This window comes from Plodia interpunctella, chromosome 22, assembly GCF_027563975.2.
Source record: "Plodia interpunctella isolate USDA-ARS_2022_Savannah chromosome 22, ilPloInte3.2, whole genome shotgun sequence".
Taxonomy (NCBI): domain Eukaryota; kingdom Metazoa; phylum Arthropoda; class Insecta; order Lepidoptera; family Pyralidae; genus Plodia; species Plodia interpunctella.
In genome coordinates this window covers 5,750,379-5,772,192 of record NC_071315.1, presented here as the reverse complement: position 1 = coordinate 5,772,192, position 21,814 = coordinate 5,750,379, and the positions used below count along the sequence as shown (strand labels likewise).

The following is a 21,814-nucleotide window of genomic DNA, read 5'->3' as shown; positions in this document are numbered from 1 at the left end:
GTGTGTTTTTTGTTTAACACTGATGATCATTGGTCATGTCAGATTTTATTAAATTTACTTAAGGCATCTGACATTTTTTTGAGGTCATACCTATAATAACAACGCATTGGAATGGCAACTAAAACGACATGTAAAGTTATTAAGATGTCGCCCGCGGCTTCGCTCCCGTCGGAATTTTGAGATAAAATATAGCCTATAGCAATCTTGGATAATGTACCTTTCTAATGGAGAAATATTTTTTTGTTGTTGTTGTGAGTGTGAAAGTTGATACAACAAGATAAAACATACTTTTTTAATGTGTAACAGGAAAATTCTAAAAGACAAGACAGAAGTAGACAACAATTAATTTAGAAACCAGTACCAAATGTAAACTAATGCTTAAGAACTATATATTAACTGTGTAAAATCGTAAAGAGTAGTGATTCGCCTTACCACGTATAAGCCTATATAGGTTTTTGTTGGTAGTGCTTGGGGTTTTTCATATAAAAATATTGTAACATAAATATAAAAAAAAAAACAAGAAATAGGTGCAATTTAACTTGAAAGATATGACTATAAATAAAACCTTGCATGAAGAATTCGGTTCTGTGCCTTCATACGTTGCGCTTACTATCTACAAAAGAGTTAATTAGGTAGGTACTTACTTTTTTTTTTAAATGCAGAGACGCGGAATCTTTCAGAGAAGCGAAATAATAATTCCGGAAAATAAAATTGAAAAATATGTACAAAGTACGTCATAGACCGGAATGTCTTTGTTACACAAATTATATATTTAGATTACACAAACAAACGTGGAATCTTGAGTTGGAGTGAAGATGGGGAAAAGGAAAAATAATAGGAATATTATAGTGTAAGATGAAGAAGAGAAAGAATTATCTCCGCAGCTTTGTAGAATATCTTTAATATATTTTTTGGTAATTTTTTTTCTTGTCTTCAAGGAGATATTGTTTAATTCACAAAAATAAAACATGTCCGTGCTTTAAACCGTTGAGGAGTCTATGCTTATAATATTATTTCTATCTCAAACTCAAACTCAAATATCTTTATTGCAGTAACTGTGTAGTACAAGGTGTGGCACATACAATACAATAGTTTCAACAGTTTACCCTTACAGGCATGCAATATTAGCGTTATGTTACACTTATAACACATACTATATTTCTATATATGGGTACGTGCAGTACTTACAAATTAAACTGTTTGAACAACTTATAAGTAATTTGTCTTTGCACACGATATAATTATTTATGGAATACATACCAATTTATTCTCGTAAGATACGAATATTATACTCATAGTAGTCATCCAAATTATAAAACACATATCATAATCAAATATTGTTTGAGTATCAACGAAATAATAAAACTGATGTACCTACTTATTCGTACTATAGCAATCGTAAATACACAGAAGGGTGTAAAACGCAACGAGCTATAACAAAACCATACACAGGACTCATCAGGCGGAAATATGTAGGCAAGCAATATGTGTAAGTATGTTTTTGAAGTGAAAATATCTAAGAATTCGTAAACGCCGACACAATTTTCTTTTACAACCAAATAGTATAAAGAAAATAGCATTGTGTTGCGTGATGTGTCTTCTCCATTATACGGCGCCGAGTCGATTCGCAGTGAGACACAGCCAGATTGGATAATCACAGTGTGCCTTTGTGACGCAACGACAACCACACCGCAATGTGATTGGTTCGCTGCGTCTCATTTCGAATCAATTCGATAGTGAGAAGGGAAATGCTAACTCGCACTTCGCCCTATTGTTATCGACTGACCGAACCGGTCAAGTCGCTAGTGAAAATTATTAATCTTGAAAATAATCATACAGGCAATCTTTGAAAAGCAATCTCGACTAATGTAGTCAAATTAAAATTGACCATTGCACTAAGCAAAAAGATGTTACATATTTTTGCTCAAAATCGCACTAAAAATAGGTTTATTTATCTCTTTTGTCCGCGGCTTCGCCCGCGTTAATTTCCCACGGGAACAGTTTTTCCGGGCTGAAACTACGTGTCCCTCTTCGTACTTACTTCAAACTACATATATATGTATGCAAAATTTCAAGAAGATTGGTTGAATAGAGATAGATTGTGAAGAGGTAACAAACTCATTTATAATATTAGTTAGGATGAAAGTAAAATACACGCTATGCACTTCTGTAATCCATTTATTTTGTGTCTATAGTATCTATAGCCAATTCCCGGCATGTTTTCAATTAATAAGTACCTACCTACTCATTTTTCATATCATTACTATTCTGTGTTGTTTAAACTGAACATTGTACAGGACGTTCAGAAAGCATTAAGTGTATCAAATCATTTATTCAGAAATTAGACCTTCACAGGCACTTTTTCTCGTCAATCTTTATATTTATAGTTATTTCTCACAAGCTACAAACTACTGGCATTTCGGAACGACCACTGCTGAGAAGAAATGCCGAAAGAAACTCATTTGAACAGTGTTGGTCCCTATCATGCCAGATCGGCTTACCATTATTGTTTCTTACAATGTTTTTTTTTCTTTCTAATAATATATAAAAGTACATAATGTACATAGTCAAAAGGTAATATATATATATATATATATATATATATATATATATATATATATATATATATATATATATCGATGTGAAAAATCACATCATCATAAAGGTACATAATAAAACAGTAATATTATTTTGTCTGTAGTACATTTATATTAATCTTATAGAGGGACACTTAAAAAGAAAAATAGCAAAAATAAATTATTTTTTCTATTTGTCTGTATGTACCTATAATCAGGCTTATCTCCGAAAGTGCTGAACCGATTTACTTAAACAACTTTAACCAATAGTATCGTTTTAATTCAACAAAACGTTCAAAGTATGTTTCATCAAAATCGATTCATTAAAAGAAAATCTATTCCTTAGGCATTTAAGCGGGAAAACTAGTACTTAATATGTACAAACATTTTTATATATATAAGTAAAATATAGCCAGTAAAATATAGCCACACAAACTCGACGAAAGTTGTACAAAAATGACAGTGACACAAGATTTTATTGTTTTCAGAGATGATCTTATTGCATTCAATGCGTGACAAAAAATCATCGTAACCTCGTCGGAATAATAAACCTTTATGCCGTGACGGGATAGCTTTCAAACAGCGATAATTGAGAGGATATATTTACCTAAATAGTATAAAACAAAGTGGATTCCCGCTGTCTGTCCCTATATGCTTAGATCTTTAAAACTATGCAACGGATTTTGATGCGGTTTAATGAATTGTGTGATTCAAGACGAAGGTTTATAATAACATGCATAATATTGCACCCGTGCGAAGCCGGTGCGGGTCGCTAGTTTACTTAACATAAGGGTAGAAGTAAACTTTACTGATGTATATAACTCCTAAACTTTATTGTATCATCCTGTAAATAAAATAATGTATAAGTAGGTAGTTCAAAATCGTTTAATCTTCAAAATATCTTTATGTTTCAACTGTAAATTGCGACGAACAGTGGTCACTGGAATCCATTTATTAAACCTATTTTTACATTTATTATACTTATATCAAACAAAATACAGATTTGAGAGTGCAGTGTTGAAATTTGTGATGTTACAAAGTTAGTTTTAATCGGCTCCGACATTCAAGAAACCCGAAGGAACGCTCAGATTAGACAGATTAAAATTTTTAAAGAAATGTTATCGGCTAAATTTGAAGCCCAATGAAATAACAAAATGCAGTTTCTCGTGGCAATAATGTTTTTGGATTTATTATATTCATACTGTTATCAACAAACGAATGGGGCATCAAGAGTACTTCTCGACAACGTCGTGGTACACATAGACTTGAAAAATACACCTTTAAAACTAAGCTACTTAACACAACTGCTCCCGACTCTTAGGAAGTTGGGGGCGACTGGACTTCTGATGGAATATGAAGACATGTTCCCATATGAAGGTGAACTGGTTCAGATACAAAACCAAAACAGTTACCGAAGATCCGAGGTATGAATCCTACAAAAAATTATAAATGCGATAGTTTGTGAACATTGTATGTATGTTTATTATTCTTACACGACAAATCTACCGGACCGAATGTTAAGAAATTTGGTACACGAATAGAATATAACATAGAGTTCTTTTTATCCCGAAATTCCCAGGAGAGCGAAGCCCCGGGTGCAGCTAATATACCGTCGGCAGGCAGTAGACGTAGTTTTAAATTTTTGACGTAATCCTAAGTTGCATAAATACTTAATTTTAGATTTTGAAATTATAGTAGTCACGCCTAAGAATACTCCACACATATATACTCCCGTAGATGCCCCAAGAGACAACTAAGTGACTAATCTTAGCAGCTGATAGGGAACAATAGCATTCCCAAAGATGGTTGCAACAGGCAGAACGGCTGTCGTTTGTAAAATCACAGCCGAATATTTAAAATTTTAAGTTTATTTTTAAACTAACCTCGTTCTCCGAGGCCTCACAAAAACTTAAAGAATGCAGAGATTATATACCCATACCAGAGCTACTAATTCAACTACTTCCATACTCCCATACTAATATAATAAATGCGAAAGTCTGTATGTCTGTTAGTCTGTCTGTTCCGCTTTTGCGGCTTAACAGCTGGAGCTATTTTGATGAAATTTAGTATGCATTAGTTAAAGACCTCCGTTAAAACATTGGCTACTTTAAAAATTAACTGACCATAATGGGGAGTGAAACTTTGTATGAAAATCATGTCAGTTCTGGTTTCGCAGCTAAATTCACACGGGGGAGTTCGCGGGCATAAGCTAGTTGACCAACAAAAGAAAAAGAAATAAATGCAATGAATTCATCATTTCAGCTAAAGAATTTCCTAATAATTTGCAAATATACAAACTTGGAAGTTATCCCACTGGTGCAAACGTTCGGTCATATGGAATACGTGCTAAAACACCGCGAATTCCGTGAACTTCGAGAATTCGATCCCTATATGGATTCCATTTGTCCCAGCAAGCCGAAGAGCATTGATTTAATCAGAAAGAAGCTGTCGCAGGTAAATTTCATTTGAAATTCCGTGCGAGCCTTATTTGTTGTCATGAAATACATTATCAACTTTTTTAAAACCCACATTCTCTATCGCAGCCATCACCTACCTATATACCTATAACATCACTGCCGGAAAAGGTACTGTTTTGTGATCTATCTAAAGCATTTGATAGTATTGATCATGATATACTTTTGGGAAAATTTATATTCTGTATGATCTTGACAATTAGATCGATTGATTTAAAGTATCTTACTAAAACATGGATTACAAACTGTTGATGCAAAAACCGTTTAATAAAATTAACATACCCCAAGTACCTAATGTAAAAATTGGCGTACCACAAGGCTCCATTTTAGGTCCTTTCCTATTTATGATCTACTACAATGACCATTACAAAAAGGAAGCTGCATCATAGATTTTTTAAGTCAACTCGGGTCTTTTTTACAATACCAGCTTCACCCATTGGTTTTGGAGACGTATAGTGACATGACTAAACTTTTCAGTATATTTTTAAAAGACGCATTATATTTCAGGTAATATTATTTCATAGAAGCGTGGCTCCCTTAAAACATATTCACATCGGTTGCGATGAAGTATATTACATTAATCTACTATTATGCAAAGAATGCAGCGTACGTCATCTAAGCAATGAGTAAGTATAGAAACACGAAGTTTTACAACAAAGTCGAAAGTTTTAAAATCATCGTCACCTATCATTAAAAAATACTGTAGTCATTTTTATTGAAAATATTTATTTTTTCTTCTATATTTGTCAATAACACTTTGATATTGGTGTTTGGACTTATGTAATGATCATCATCATCATCATGTATATTTTTGCTTTCTCTCGCAATTGACGTTATAAGTACCTTGTTATATTATAAGTTTTGTTTATAAATATAAATAAATATATTAGGACGAATCACACATGTCGAGCTAACCCCAAAGTAAGTTCGAGACTAGTTATGGGATACTAACTCAACAATACTATATTTTATAACAAGTACATATATAGATAAATATCCAAGACCCGGGCCAATCAGAAAAAGATCATTTTCCATCATGACCCGACCGGGGATCGAATCCGGGACCTCTCGGTTCAGTGGCAAGAACTTTACCACTGCGCCACTGAGGTCATTGAGCGCGTATCATGATTTATATTTTAGATTTCAGCTCGTTGTTTTTATTTTATTTTTACGTTGTTTCAGAGAGATTTTTATGGCACATGTTCAAACTGTAACATCGATTGTGAAAAACATGTCTCAAGATACAACAGTGTTGATCTGGGACGATATGTTAAGATTTACGTATTCCGATTTTCCAGTAGACCAAAAAGCAGAACCAATAGTGTGGAACTACAAGAAAAAAGTCGAAGTATTGCATGACAATCTCTTGAAATATCACAAGACTTTCCCGAATATTTGGATTGCGTCGGCATATAAAGGTGCCGATGGAGAGGAAAGTATACTCCCTGATATAAAAAGGAGATTTCTTAATCATTTCTCGTGGTTGGAAGTGATAAGTAATTATACTTTTGAAGATGACAGTAATGTCTTTAAATTCAAAGGCATAGTACTAACTGGTTGGTCTAGATATGCATCTGGTAGAAAGCCTGTTGATATACTTCCATGTTCCTTGCCAAGTCTGGTATTAAACTTGATACTTGTTGATAGGTTCCAACTAGATTTTTTTCCCACAACAGATCCGTCAGTTTTCTATTCCAAATATCTTCATAATAGATTTTTAAACACGCTACGTTGCGGTGTCATCGACGTAGAGGTTAATAACAAATATTTTGATGTTATTTTTGATTATGACAATTTATTTCTTGGTCATTGCAATTTTACTGAATGGAGACTGTACACAAGTTTAAAAAATTATATGTTGTTTTATAATACTGTTAAAAAGACTAAAAAAATTAATAGTCGAATGTGTAAAGAGTTTTTGGAAATAATTAATGGATTTACTTTTACATTATTTCACATCATGAGTAAATATTATGCCCCTAATTTTGTAAAAGAATATGTTACTGATTTAATATCAAAAATTAAAGATCTTTTGAATGGTGCATGTTAAGTTCAATATCATTATGTATGTTTGGTACTACTGGTTTACGGTTATATTGGACCACTTTGCAGTCTAGGGATTCCTATACTTTTACGTTTCCACTTCACACCATGTCAGGCCATGTTTCGGCCGCTGTGTCTGTCTAAATGATCGCCTCACGGTCAAATCAGTTCGTTATAAACTCGGACAATTAACCGGCACTCGCAGATTGAGTTTGAGTTTAAGAGTCACTGAATTGGTTCGAAATATATTAGCGATACTTATTAATTTTACCTTAAATTAGATTATTCCTTATCTGATGCTACGATAATAAAGATGTTTTTGTTATATGATGTTTCAGTACTTCACCGTAAGAAAATAAAATAATAAATAAATAAATATATTAGGATAAATCACACAGATTGAGCTAGCCCCAAAGTAAGTTCGAGACTTGTCTTATGGGATACTAACTCAACGATACTATATTTTATAACAAATACATATATAGATAAACATCCAAGACCCGGGCCAATCAATAAAGAATAGGAACAAAGAATAGGAATATAAGAAGAGCCTCCCAATTTTACGAAATAAGTACCTATTTAGAAAAACAAAATATGTTATAATAGTGGCAGAAAATGCAATAAAGAGCGAGAAAGTTTATGCTGTTGCGATCCTAGATGTGATGTGTGTGATACAGGAAATAGAGTACCTAATCTACGTTAGTACTATTGTCATGTGACGTTGTGTCAGCACATCACGTCCGAGAGAAACGTGTAACTACAGGCTCGATGCAAAAACGTCATAATTATTAATAATATATAAGCTAGTGTTTAAATAAAATGAAAATGTCATTTATTCACCGGACTGGCTAGTATCATTTACCAAGTCAACTGAGATTGTGGACCCAACAGTGGTTTTAATTGTAAGTTTTTTTTTACAAAATTTGCGTTGCGGCAGAAAACATTTTTACTAATTAAATAATGACGAATCGAGACTTACAGTTTGTGGTTTGTAAGGAGCCAAAGTGCAGGAGTCGAACAATAGGACCTCTGTTTCGAGATTTCGACATGATTAGGAAATTCATTGTGCCTTGGGACATTTGGGACTTAACTGCAGATATAAAATGAATTCACAATAAGTTTTTTTAATACAAAATGACATATTTGACACAAACTTTTATTGCTGTCAAAAAGATCTACTTGCATTCAATGCGTAACAAAAAATCACGTCCGTACAGGATTTCTCACATCTGGAGCCGTTCCTGGGTGCACTGCTTGTCATGACAATGCATTGTCATTCACACTAAACGTGTGTACAAAATAACAGCAAAATCGGTTGAAGATTGTGCTTGCTTCAAAATTGTGTTGCAAGATTCTACTAGGACATAGACATAGGAACTTAAATAAAACCTTGTAAAAAAGGGCAGAAATAAAATAAGAACATATAGAAATATCCTAAATTATTTTATTTCTCGGAGTCGTCCTCATAATAATAATTTTCGTAGTCGACAGTGTTGTTGATGCTCCAAATGTGGCCCCGCATGGTGGAGTGTAGCCATGAGGATACGTTCTTCGCAGCCACCAGGGTCACCAGCATCGGACCCGGGTCTGTGTCGCAGTCGTCCGGCTTCCAGGACGAAAGAATTCCCCACAGGATCCCATTGAGTACAACCGGAGCGCCTACATCACGCTGAAACAGAAAAAATGCGTTTCTTCATTCACCATTTATAGTAACAAAAAAGAAAGTTAAACTTCCGTCATTTGACATTTTCTGTAGAGTTTCGTCAATGGTCCTTAATTTTTTTTAATGAAAAGACACCGTTGCCCGTATATGGCCAAAGGATATATATAACAGATATGCTCCACCGGACACAAAAAAACTATTTTGCCAGCACCGATAGAAAAACGTGTAAAAAAAAAATCTTAAAATTTCGAAGATTCTACAACCAACTTTACAACCAACCGCCTTGCGAATGCTATTGTCGCCTGTCTGGTAGGCAGCTGCCTAAACTAGGCTTTGTGTCCCTTAGTCGGCTTATCCCATTCGAGGGCGAAATGATACGCCACAGTAATATGACTCAAACAAATAAACATTTAAATGATTTTAATCTTTGTCACCTCGCAAGGATCAGTCCCAACAGCTGGATCTAAGCACATCATGGTCTCCTTTTCAGTCACGTTCAGGAACTGTATTAAGTCTGAGCAGTTCTCCTTGGAGGAGGGGTGCAAGTGAGACACCGTCATCATGCGTCTCCTTTTGATTATGTCCAGCGATTCCGTGTGGTTTGGGTACACGCTTGATGGCACCTGTGGATTTGATGTTATCACAGAAAATTATTACTAAAATGTTTATTCAGAAATTAGACCTTAAGACTCGGGTACTCCCGTGGTAATTTCGGGATAAAAAGTACCCTATGTGTTATTCCAGGTTATATTCTACCCGTGTAGAAAATTATTACTAAAATGTTTATTCAGAAATTAGACCTTAAGACTCGGGTACTCCCGTGGTAATTTCGGGATAAAATTTTATCCCTATGTGTTATTCCAGGTTATATTCTACCCGTGTACCAAATTTCATAACTATCCGTCCAGTAAATTTTGCGTGAAAGGGTAACAAACATAAACTTTCACCTTTTATATAGGATACCGATATTTTTTAATCTACATACTGCTCAGCTGGCTTTGAATGACCTTTGAAATGGCCGAAAGTAACGTATATAAACAGTATAGATCCCTGTCATGCCAAAGGGTTTTGAAATCAATACTCACAACATGTGGAGGCCAGGAGTTAACCATAAAATGGGTCGTAGACACCTCCTGCAGCTGCGTCTGCAGCTGTATTGGATACACACTGGGTGTGAATCTCACGCGCGTTGGCAGCAAAATCAGTGCTATGTCATAAGCAGCGCTATTGTCATCGAAACTAGGGTGGATTTCGATTGTCTTCACGGGTGAAAGGTAACCACCTTTCTTGTTGTTCACACTGCCCAGACGTACCCTCATTATTCTTGTTGTTTCTCGTATCCTGTAACAATATATTAGGACAAATCATTATATAAATAAACATCCAAGACCTGGGTCAATCAGAAAAGATCATTTTCAATCAGAACATTTTCCATCGTGACCCGACCGGGGTTCGAACCTGGGAACACGGTTCAATGGCAAGAACTTTACCACTGCGCCACCGAGGTCGTCAAAAGGATTAATTTAATTACGTTATTCCTCACTCCACACTGTCGTCGAACTGTTTGCCAAACTATAAACGAATATACGTATTCGGTATATTGCTGGTTTTCAATTGATTTCTGTTTTTTGTGACTAAAAGCACTCGTACTGACTATGCAATGTTCACGCGTTCTCGCCGGCAATTGTCTGAGTTTGGCGACAGTGTGGAGCTGGTATTAAGAAACAGATTAATGATTAATGATTAATCTCAAAAATGCCCGCGCAATTTTTGAGATTAATCATTAATATTATAAAGGCGAAAGTTTTTGTTTGTTACTTCTTCACGGTCAAACATCTGTGCCAATGTTTATATAATTTGGTATTTAGGTAACTAATATATTGGACGCAATTCCCTTAGGATTTGCACAACAAGTCTGACAGTCAATGGTGCTTTACAAAGCAGATGTCGCTAATGTTACTAAAGTTAAAATTTACTTAAGTATTTATTAAAAATTAGATGATGCCCGGGGCTTCGCTCCGTGGGAAATTTGAGATAAAATATAACCATATAGGATAATGAACCTTATAATGGTGAAAAAATTGTTGAAATCGGTACGGTAGTTTCGGAGATTTACCCGCCTCAAACATACAATCTCACAAAATTACAACGAATGATAAACTGCAGGGTTTATCTTGTTTATAATGTTAGTGAGATTAATTGATGTCACTAAATATTATAAATGAGAAAATTTTGTGAGTGTGTAAGGGTGTTTGTTACTCAATAATACAAAATATACACAGTAGATTTCGAAAAAAATTGATATACGGGTAGAATATATCCTGGAATACCACATACATATACCTTTTATCCTAAATTTATATAAATAAGATACCTACTTTAAGATATTGTGTGTGTTACTGAAGTTACAAACATATTTAGTTATAAATTTAATGGAATACAGTCGACGACAAAAGTAAGTTGAACATTGATACCAACGTTATGGATTGTGTCCAAAATATTATTTTTTTTTTAAATTTTAAAGTAGCTAAATTAAATGATAAATATAGGTTTTGATTCCACAGTAAAATCCTAATGAATGTGACATTTTGACTTAAACAGTTTCTGGAAATAGGAAATAGCTGTGACAGACAGATGAAAAGACGGACCCGAATTGATTGGTATACGGAACTCTAAAAATAACAAAAATATAATTCTTTGGTAAGGGATAGTCATTGGATCAATGTATTATAAACCAACAATTCATGTAATTGGATATTTATTTGAGAAAAGTTGAAGAAACTTCCCAACTCGACGAGCATGTATTGGACGTTTTTCTTTAAATTTTTTACCTTAATCGAATTCAAAACATTTTGCAATTAGGTATGTTTTTAAGATAATAGGAGAAATTCCAAATCTCCAATTGTATAGTTCTCAAAATCTCAGCTACAGAAATTTGACGTTTATCAATAATTAATATTTATTTTAATAGAAATTTCACGAAAGATCGAGCCTGGACGATATTTAATGATGGAACGGACTTCAAACTTGAGATTCTACAATATTTCGACGTGAAAAATATAATGGCATAAAAGAAAACTTACAAAAACAGTGAATCAGCCGCAGTGATCACCCAAAACTCATTTATCAAAGCGCCAGCACTAACGTAAGCAGATTTCGACAAAATGGCCGCCACGAATGGAAATATGCCGTTATCTGTCACCATAGTATGGTCCGTCAGTTCTCGATAACTGGAATCACTTTTCTCACTGCCTATACTATCACTGTGACACAATAAGTTAAGCGTTAACAGAATATTGAGTTGCAAAACTAAATTCATATTGGTTCACTTTGATATGACTTCAGATGAACGTTAAATTAATATTCTTTGAAATGTAAATTCCATTTAAGTTTTTGGGTTCATTATTACACTACATTACACACATTTTGCATTTTATTTACGAACGTATTTAATATTCCTTGATTATTCGTGCGTATCTGAAAAGTAATCAATAAAATATATGTAAGATCAATTTCTTATATGATAATATATGTAAATTAATAAAAAAAATCACATTCGATTGTTTTCCAATAATCAAATTAGTAATAGAAAAAATACCCTTATTGAATTCCCGATCTTTTCGGTGAAACAACGTAATAATTCCATCAATTACTTTACAACTTATCTTGATTAATTGTTAAAATTCGTAGCCGAATATCCCACCAATGAAAAAACGTTTATACAAATATTATGTAACTTTTGTTTTGATTGTCCATTTAAAAACAAGCGAAGTTTTCGTTTCAATTCTCCATTCGTTTCTAAATAATGAACAACGTTATATCAAGCATTTTGTCTAAATATCAAGTTGGGATTTGTTTATGGATGAAAATGAAAATAAATGTAGGAGCGAAAACTGTCACCTAACTTTTTCAATCAGGACTGCGGCCCGTGTAACATGGCTGAACGCTGGCGTGCAAGCCGTGAATGAAATGTTGATAAGTTCGTTTTTACCTATTCCTTATTTTAAAAAAGCATGTTAATTTTTTTTTTCTTGTAATTATATAACTTTGCCCTCATAGGTACTTAGCTTGGACTGAGTCTTTTATATTAGTTTTATTATTTACTAGCGACCTGTCCCAGCTTCGCTCGGGTAAAAACATAATAAATTATAAGCATAAACCTTCCTCAGGATTTACACTATTTATTTTTAAAAACCAGCAACAAAATTCGTTGCGTGGTTTTAATAGAAAGCATTCTTCGTTCGTTCTCTATGCTATGTTCTCGTTCCAAGCATACATAGAGACAGACAGCGGGAAGCGACTTTGTTTTATTCTATGCAATGATGTCATTTTTACTTTATTCTTTAAATAGGTATAACAACAATAAAAATATCGTCTGCTCTTTCGCGTTAGAATTCACCAGTATATTTTTCTGTCGAACTTAAAATTAAATGACTTTGTATAAACTGTAAAATAATTTTTCCCGGTGCTTCTATTATATCCTTTAAATATTTATTTCATTAATAAATTATACGTTTAGGAATAATAATAATATTCAAACTTTTTTTGGCTTAGCTCAAATTGTCTGTATCTATAATATTCATTTTTAATTACTTAAACACTCTTCACAAATAATTTAGAAAACAATTCTCAGACGAAAAGCACCAGTACAGTACACTCTTTATCCTAAAACCTACATTTCATAAGTTACACCGTTCTGCCCGAGAGCAAGGAATTTTGAAAACAATAAATGTTTAGAGAGAAATCGAAAACACACAGTGTTTTTAAACTCGGCTCACGTAATTGCAAAATGGATTCTATTATTGGATAATATGGGAACCAATTACAGTTAGTATGTTGAAGTAAATTCAAAGCCAACCATAGATTAAATAGCAGTAGATACAGCATCCTAACAAATTCGACAGCGGAATAATTGTGCTATTATATTTCCCAAATGAAACGATCGAAATGATCTCGGCTCTCACTCATCACAATATGTTTGCGTATACCTTTTGACCGTGTACATTATTGTGTACAAACTTACATTGTTGTGATTACTGAGAAAAAAATATTTAAAAAATGGTAAACGCTTCTGGCGTGATGAGGACCAACACTTTTGAGTTTCTTTCGGCGTTTCTTCTCAGCAGCGGTCGTTCCGAAATGTTAATAGTATGTATCTTTGATAAATATCAATTAATTTAGAATATTACGTGAAAACGTGCCTGTGTAAGCCTAATTTCTGAATAAATTATTTGATTTGATAATCACTATAATTTGTGTGCTATTTCAACTCAAAAAGAAGAAGAAGATAATAGCGAACCAAAGGAATTTCATCAGAAAAAATTTTCATAAAAAGCTATGCCTACAAATTTGATATGTTTTCGAATATCCCAAAACGTAATACTGTAGCTTCCAAATCATCTGGAGTATGTCTTAATTTTAGCTCAATGTGAAATTTAACCGCTCAGGCTTTTGATACCATAGATATAGATTTAGATAGATATCGCATGACGCATGATGTTGAGAAAACGCTTTAGTGACTCATATTTGTGTTGTTAGTCCATTGAGATTTTGGCTTACCATCTTACCATTTGCTTTAAGGTAAATATACATTTTCCTATAATGGCAAATCGATTATATGCTACGTCAACACCTTATGATAAAGCTTGTCACATTTATATAATATATTACGACAAATCACACAGATTGAGCTAGCCCTAAAGTAAGTTCGAGACTCGAGACTTGTGCTATGATATACTAACTCAATGATATTATATTTTATAACATCCAATACCGGGGCCAATCAGAAAAAGTTCATTCTCCATCATGACCGGGCCGGGGATCGAACCCGGGGAACTATCGGTTCAGAAGCAAGCACTATACCACTGTGCCACCGAAGTCGTCTCCAATCAATAATTCATCTCAACTAATTCTTGGTCACACACTATCCTACCCCATAACAACATATTATAGGCTAAGGCATATTTGGCATAGATATTTTCTTTCGTGCAAACAATTGAGAATGTAGTGCATTATTTGCGCTAACCCTGGCGTCAGCAGAGTCCAGAATGTGACCGAGAATAGACTGAAATCTTTTTATTTTATAGAGTATGCTATTGCTAACACTGGTGTCAGAGTTTATTCAAGTGAGCTAAAGGCATCTGACGTGACTCTTACAACTATAGAAAACTAGTGGCCAGTAGCCGCACACACACCAGTGAACCAAAAGGTGCAGGTTTCCTTACGATGCTATACTTCATTGGAAGCAAGTGATGGTCTATTAAAACTAATATACATAAGTCAGATTGGGATACAAACTCATACGGCATGAATAGGATTCAAACCTAACACCTTTTGGAAACTGGCTTAACCACTGGACCACCACTGCTTGGCGGAGAAACAGAGAGAGATATATTGAAATTGTGTTGTCTATTTAGATATAAAGTCATTTTCGCAATATATCAAAATTCGTGCCACAGTCTGGGAATTTACTATTCATATTACCTTTGGTTTGCGCGGTATGTTAATAGATTGTAGCTTAATGCTTCACATTACTCAATAGAACCTAAACTGATTGCCTAAAAGTATTTATATATTACCTTTGCACTGCTTCTCCTGCGTGAATTTTTTTTTTGGATGAAAGGTGGTACTCTATGTCTATATATATACACAATTTCATGAATATTGGCTGAGCACATGAAGAGTGAATAATTTTCTTCATATTTGGCGTAATCATACAATGTGGTTATGAGCGTGTAGCAGGATATAGGATATATAACGAACGGGTTCAGTAGATTTTGCGTGAAAGATTAACAAACACATATCCTCACAAACTTTCGCATTTATAATATAAGTAGAACTGCCACGGATTTTGAAAAAAAATATTTTTTCCACCATATGGGAGCCCGTGTTGTGGTAGACTAGAAGCCTTACCACGAAACATAGGTACAAAAACATAGCACGTTGCTATAGTCCACACGCTTTCTCTTATATCTATATCGTGTACGCATCTGAGAACGTGTGGACGCAATGCAAACGTGCTACGTGTTTTATGTTTCATAGTAGCCCCCCAGTACTGTTGAGATATACAAGGCTTACGTTTCTTGTTCGCTCCCTGCTCTTAGTTTTAGACGAGTATTATAGCGCAAGCTACAAACAGAATTTGGTACAAGTTGTTGTTTACAGCGTATTTATAAAAGAACCAGCAGACTTAGCCGCGGCTTCGCCCGCGTAATTTTCCCAATGGAACAGTTATTTTTCCGGGATGAAAAGTACCCTATGTCCTTCTCCATACTTGAAACTATATGTATGCGAAATTTCAAGAAGATTAGTTAAGTAGATAGAGCGAAAGGTAAGCGGTAGAAGTGAAAAGGTAACAAACAAACTTACATTCACAATTATAATATTAGTCAGGATTAAATAGGATTAGGATTCAAAATTTTTATAAACCTAACTTATAACTTATAATCAGATGTTTGATGTGTCCCTTTCAATGAAACAATTCAATGAAACTCCTACGGTCCGCGTAATAACTATAGCCTAATTTTAAAAATTTAAGGGTAATAAAGAGGGATATAACTATATTGCATATTTCATTCGAATTCGCCTCCCACAAGATCTACAGGGAGAAGTTAAACACTATTTCTTTGTTGCAAGAAATTTACTATCAAAATTCAATCAAACATAATATCGACTAATCAAATGTTTTATACTGTGAATTTACTTTAAACTAGATTTTTTTTTTACCAAATTATTGACGATAATTGTTTTATCTTGACGAAACTAACTCATATGATTTCGATGAAATTAACTTCAAGTGCGTGGGAATCGGACTTACCTATATACGGCTGACGAACTCAGTGGCGCAGTGATAAAGTGCTTGCTTCTGAACCGAAAGGTCCCGGGTTCGATCCCCGGTCGAGCCATGATGGAAAATGATCTTTTTCTGATTGGCCCGGGTCTTGGATGTTTATCTATATATGTGTTTGTTATAAAATATAGTATCGTTGAGTTTGCAAGTCTCGAACTTACTTTGGGGCTAGCTCAATCTGTATGATTTGTCCTAATATATTTATTTATTTATATCCTGGAGCGGGACAACAATACTTCTGTGACAGCATCGTCCTAATTAAATTTTGTCCCCCTGCAACGAGTTTTGTTTCATGGTGACTGGATTAACTGCAGTCGTCATAAAGCATACATAACACTTCCACAAGTACTCCTTTTTTACACGACGCCTACTTGATATGGAAAAAACAGCACGCGGACGTTAGTAATGTGTTTGTATGTTTCGTGGTAGGCCTTCAAAAATGCTTAAGAGTAATTTTTTAAACAGCATAAGAAATCGCTCAAATTTAGTAACTTGCACCACATGTAAGCAAGAATTATATCACCTTAGCACCCGAGCACATTAATATGATATTATCTGGCAGATAACACTATTTATTTGCAACTGCACCTGTTTTATACAAACATAGCAGTTTAGAAAGCTTTTTAATTTTGCAAGATAACATGTTACTTTGTAAAATGTAATTAGAACAGAACTAAGCTAAGGCATCCGCGTTTTATATCCATCGTAAAATTTTAACTTAGTGTTTTGCGCTTTTTATACCTACACATAATTTAACTTAGATTTTATTAATATTTTTTTATATTTTTTCTAACATTCTACTTGGGGCAAAAATAGTTTTTGTATGTATGTATTATGTATGTATGTATGTATATATTATGTATGAATGTATGTATGTAACGCGATAACTTTCGAACTGTTCGTCCGGATTTGATGAAATTTAAAAGTTATGTAGGATTTGCCAATATCATTCTTAAATTCGTGGGGCATCAAAATCGGTTCAGTCGTTTTTGAAATAACAATTCACAATTTTGTAAAAATTTCTTGTGTTCGCGAGGTCTATGTTCGTGGCGTACAACTAATTATTTGGAATGGAGAATACCTATGCAATGTTATGGAACTTGTCCATTTATTTCTTATTATATATATATATTTGTTCTTATATTATGTACTATATATATTTGTTCTTTATATGTGAAATAAAATAAAAAAATAAAAAAAATAAAAAATAAAAAAATTCACAAGAAAAACTGTCTTATATTGTATAAAGAGAAATGTTTTTATTAATGAGGAAGAAGAAGCGGTGGTGTAATGTTTAAGACACTCAAGTTTTTCAGGTAAACATTAAGAGAGGGTTGCACCAGTGAAATATGACATTAACTATAACCTGCGCACAACGCAAACGACACGAGTACCCCATTTGTTTAATCCAAGTTATATAATCGGCAGTTAAAACTAACGATGGTTAAAGTTAGCTTTAAAGTTGACTGATGCAACTGAGGCAAAATACTTTTTCAAACATTCAATAATACTTTTCATAACAATATTAAATTTGCCTGTTTTCTCATAAAAAAAGAAACTAAAACAACCGAACGATTGGATCAAAGTTATTGAAAACTGAAGATCTGTTTATCCGCATTGTATTGGTAAATAATACCTAGGTTTTAAACTCTAGTTTGTCTGCAATAATGAAATGAAATTTGAATGTTTATTTATAAATTGTAGATTCTAGAACTCATATTTGCATTCCATTTGGCTAGATTCAAATGTACTCAAATCTATCTTCATATTCAGAGCTTTTTCCTGGCTGTTAATCGTCTGAGTTCAGGGTCATTTTAATACTTTTTCGTCTCCACTTTACATGGGTTTTAGCAATCTATACTATTATTTATAGAAAGGTAAGCGTTTGTGAGTTTACAAGTTTGAGTCGGGTAATCTCCGAAACTACCGAACCGATTTTAAAAATTATATCATTAAGAAAAATATATTATCAAAGATTGCTATAGGATATATTTTATCTCAAAATTCCCACGGGAGCGAAGCGCCGAGCAACATCTAGTGTATAATATTCTTCTTATATTTATTATCCTTAATATTGTGCGTTCTTATTGACCTTAGCCACGACATCAAGCCAGCACTTTTTGGGTTTGCCCCTTCTACCAGGATCAGACAAAAGCGGCATAGCCAGAAATGTATTTATTACATTACTGTGCTTACATTGCTAGTGCCGAGTATCATTCTGAATTTCGACAGTTAATTATTTCGACACGGTCTCAACTTCGAAAAACCAAAGTTCGACACTAATTGCTTCGACAATACATATAAATAAATAAATATATTAGGACAAATCTCAAGCTCAATCTGTGTGATTGAGCTAGCCCCAAAGTAAGTTCGAGACTTGTGTTATGGGATACTAACTCAACGATACTATATTTTATAACAAATACATATATAGATAAACATCCAAGACCCGGGCCAATCAGAAAAAGATCATTTTCCATCATGACCCGACCGAGGATCGAGAACTTGGGACATCTCGGTTGAGAGGCAAGCACTTTACCACTGCGCCACCGAGGTCGTCTATATATTCAATTAAAATTGTTTGGAAACACCTTCTCGGTTCTTCTTCTTTGTCGGTCGTTTCTCTGTAAGTATATCTGTACTTATATATTATAGTTAGTATATATATTAGTATATGATTTTGTAAAATAAATTCTTCAAATCTAAACCTAACAAGTTTTATTTTCTCGTTGAAATTTAAACATATTTACATTAAAATGCTTTTCACGTGCCCTAAGATATATGATTCTAGTGTCATGCTGCAATCATTTCCACAAGTTAAGGATGCACGCGGAATATGTAATAAATAGCTTTGTAGCACGTGTTACTAAAATACTTTTAAAATTTCGTGTTATGAACAGTATGTAGGTATAACGTGTGTTTATTTGTTGTGACTGCCATTACCATATACTTTATTCCAGACTCCTGGAAAAATCGCAAGTCGTGTTTTCAACTCCTAATATCTATTAAAATACACTATTAATCACTATTAAAATATATACCGTATTAGTTGCGCCTTGGGGCTTTGCTCCTGTGGGAATTTCGGGACAAAGTACCCTATGTGTAATTTCAGTTTATATTCTACCTGTGTACCAAATTTTATAACAATCAGTCTAGTATATTTTGTGTGAAATAATAACAAACATACATACACAAATCCCCACAAACATTCGCATTTATAATACCTATTAGTAGGGTAGGATACATAGCTTATTTCTTAAGGATTTCAATAATATACTCTGGTATTCATACAAAAGTTTTGAGATATCCTATGTTTTCCGTCGTGCGGAAGATCGTCTTAAATTTTCTGCGACCGTTGGACTCCGAGGTGAGGAGCGGTAACGGGCGCGGACTGTCAAAAGGAAGCTTTGGATGCTTTGCATTACCTATATTCTCAGTTCTAATTAAGAGAAAAGTAATTTTAAAAATCTATCAGATTCTAATGAAAAGCAGCTTCGTTTATCTAACTCCCGTCTACTTTACATTCCACTTACCCGGACCAGTTTCATGATTAATTATTTTACAATTCAATCTTCCTTTGGAAAGCTTTTGCACACTGATACAATGTACAAATACTCGATTTTCTTTTAAGAAAATAGTTCACATTGTTTTAAGATCACATATTTAAATTTATCTCTCTTATCCCGGTCATCCCGGTTGCTTATGTATGTATGTACCTTTATGTAATTATACATTCATATTTATATATTTTTTGTTTATTTTATGTTATTTGTCATTATATTTTTATAAGTTATATTGTGTTAGGTTTCTGCGCCCCACATATTTTCTGTTTCATTCTTGTTCATGGTGAGCTAGGAGAGAATGCTTTTAGTATTAAGTTCACACTTGACGTTTAAAGATAATACGTTTTCGAAGAAGCATAATTAGGCGAGGGCGAAGTGCGTATTCGCATTTCACTTCTCACCATCGAATCGATTCGAAGTGAGACGCAGCGCACCGACAACGACACATTGCGGTGTGGTTGTCGTTGCGTCACAATGGCGCACTGCGAGTCCAGTGTCGTGAGCCGGGTCGTGAGGTTCCCTCTATTATGGTTGAGCTACGCGATGGCTGTCCCATGCGTCAACTCGTGAACGGGTGCTGCCAGAGGGAACTGGTCATCTCGTTTCTCATATATTTTCTTGTAAGTTAATTGTGTATATTTAACACAATTAATATACAGCACTCGGACCACAATCATAACCTGTTTTGATATACCTTTTGACTATGTACTTTTATATATTATTAGAAAAAAAAAACATTGTAAGAAACAATAATGGTGAGTCGATCCGGCATGATAGGGACCAACACTGTTCAAATGAGTTTCTTTCGACATTTCTTCCCAGCAGTGGTCGTTCCGAAATGCCAGTAGTTTGTAGCTTGTGAGAAATAACTATAAATATAAAGATTGACGAGAAAAAGTGCCTGTGAAGGTCTAATTTCTGAATAAATGATTTGAATTTGAATTCCACTCTATGGTGAGATGTATAGGAGATCTATGGTGACATAAATTGCTAAATAAACAAACTAAGCGCATACTACCAACTACCTAAAATGTTATCAAAACTTGCACGTAAAATAGCCTTTCTTCGAGCTAACTACGGCACAAAGGATGACGTGACAATGTTATTTTCGTGTAATTTTCATGCATACGGATTTTAAACAACACATTATACTAGATACTTTATGCAAAAACTTTGTGCATAATGCCGGCTCCACACCTGTCGTAGAACAGTTTGCTATGCTTTTACAACTGGCTGCCTGCCTGTCGTCAACCCTCCTTGGGAATGCTATTGTTGCCTATCAGTTTAGACATGTGTCCCATAGTCGCCTCGTACGACATCCACGGGGGGATATGGAGTGATCATATTCTAGATGCACACGCCATATACGTTACACAACCACGTAAAAATTGTAATTTCAATTCTTTTGTAAAAATACGGTTACGAAACGTTTTATCTTTACTAATAAAATAGCTTGCAATTTTTCCTCTAAATGTCGAACAAGGCGACCGACGCGACGGCTGAAACTGAAGGAACAAAAGTTGAATAACATATTGAACAAACAAACTGCAAGACTTTTGTAAATATTCACCCTTTAATGCCGGCTTCACACTATTGTGAACCGGTCCGACGACTTTGGCGCATTGGGTACACATTGCTGGTTTTTC

The 21,814-nt window shown here is 34.2% G+C and overlaps 2 protein-coding genes across 4 annotated transcripts; one reads left to right on the top strand and one right to left on the bottom strand.

Moving 5' to 3' along the window:
- The first annotated feature begins 3,345 nt into the window (after window positions 1–3,345).
- On the top strand, window positions 3,346–7,383 carry LOC128679747 (hexosaminidase D-like). Its single transcript, XM_053762163.1, has 4 exons — window positions 3,346–4,000; window positions 4,839–5,030; window positions 5,558–5,676; window positions 6,233–7,383. The coding sequence occupies exons 1-4, from the start codon at window positions 3,731–3,733 to the stop codon at window positions 7,098–7,100; spliced, it is 1,449 nt and encodes a 482-aa protein (XP_053618138.1). The 5' UTR covers window positions 3,346–3,730; the 3' UTR covers window positions 7,101–7,383.
- Window positions 7,384–8,523: 1,140 nt separating this feature from the next.
- LOC128679955 (hypodermin-A-like) lies at window positions 8,524–13,430 on the bottom strand. 3 transcript variants are annotated; one of them, XM_053762508.2, is made up of 5 exons: window positions 13,350–13,430; window positions 11,840–12,233; window positions 9,842–10,097; window positions 9,191–9,379; window positions 8,524–8,762 (listed from the first exon to the last, which is right to left on the bottom strand). In XM_053762508.2, the coding sequence occupies exons 2-5, from the start codon at window positions 12,073–12,075 to the stop codon at window positions 8,538–8,540; spliced, it is 906 nt and encodes a 301-aa protein (XP_053618483.1). In that variant the 5' UTR covers window positions 12,076–12,233; window positions 13,350–13,430; the 3' UTR covers window positions 8,524–8,537. The 3 variants fall into 3 exon arrangements, with proteins under 3 accessions (XP_053618483.1, XP_053618482.1, XP_053618480.1); XM_053762507.2 differs by having other exon boundaries at window positions 13,297–13,406; XM_053762505.2 differs by lacking the exon at window positions 13,350–13,430 and adding an exon at window positions 12,355–12,692.
- Between the last annotated feature and the right edge of the window lie 8,384 nt (window positions 13,431–21,814).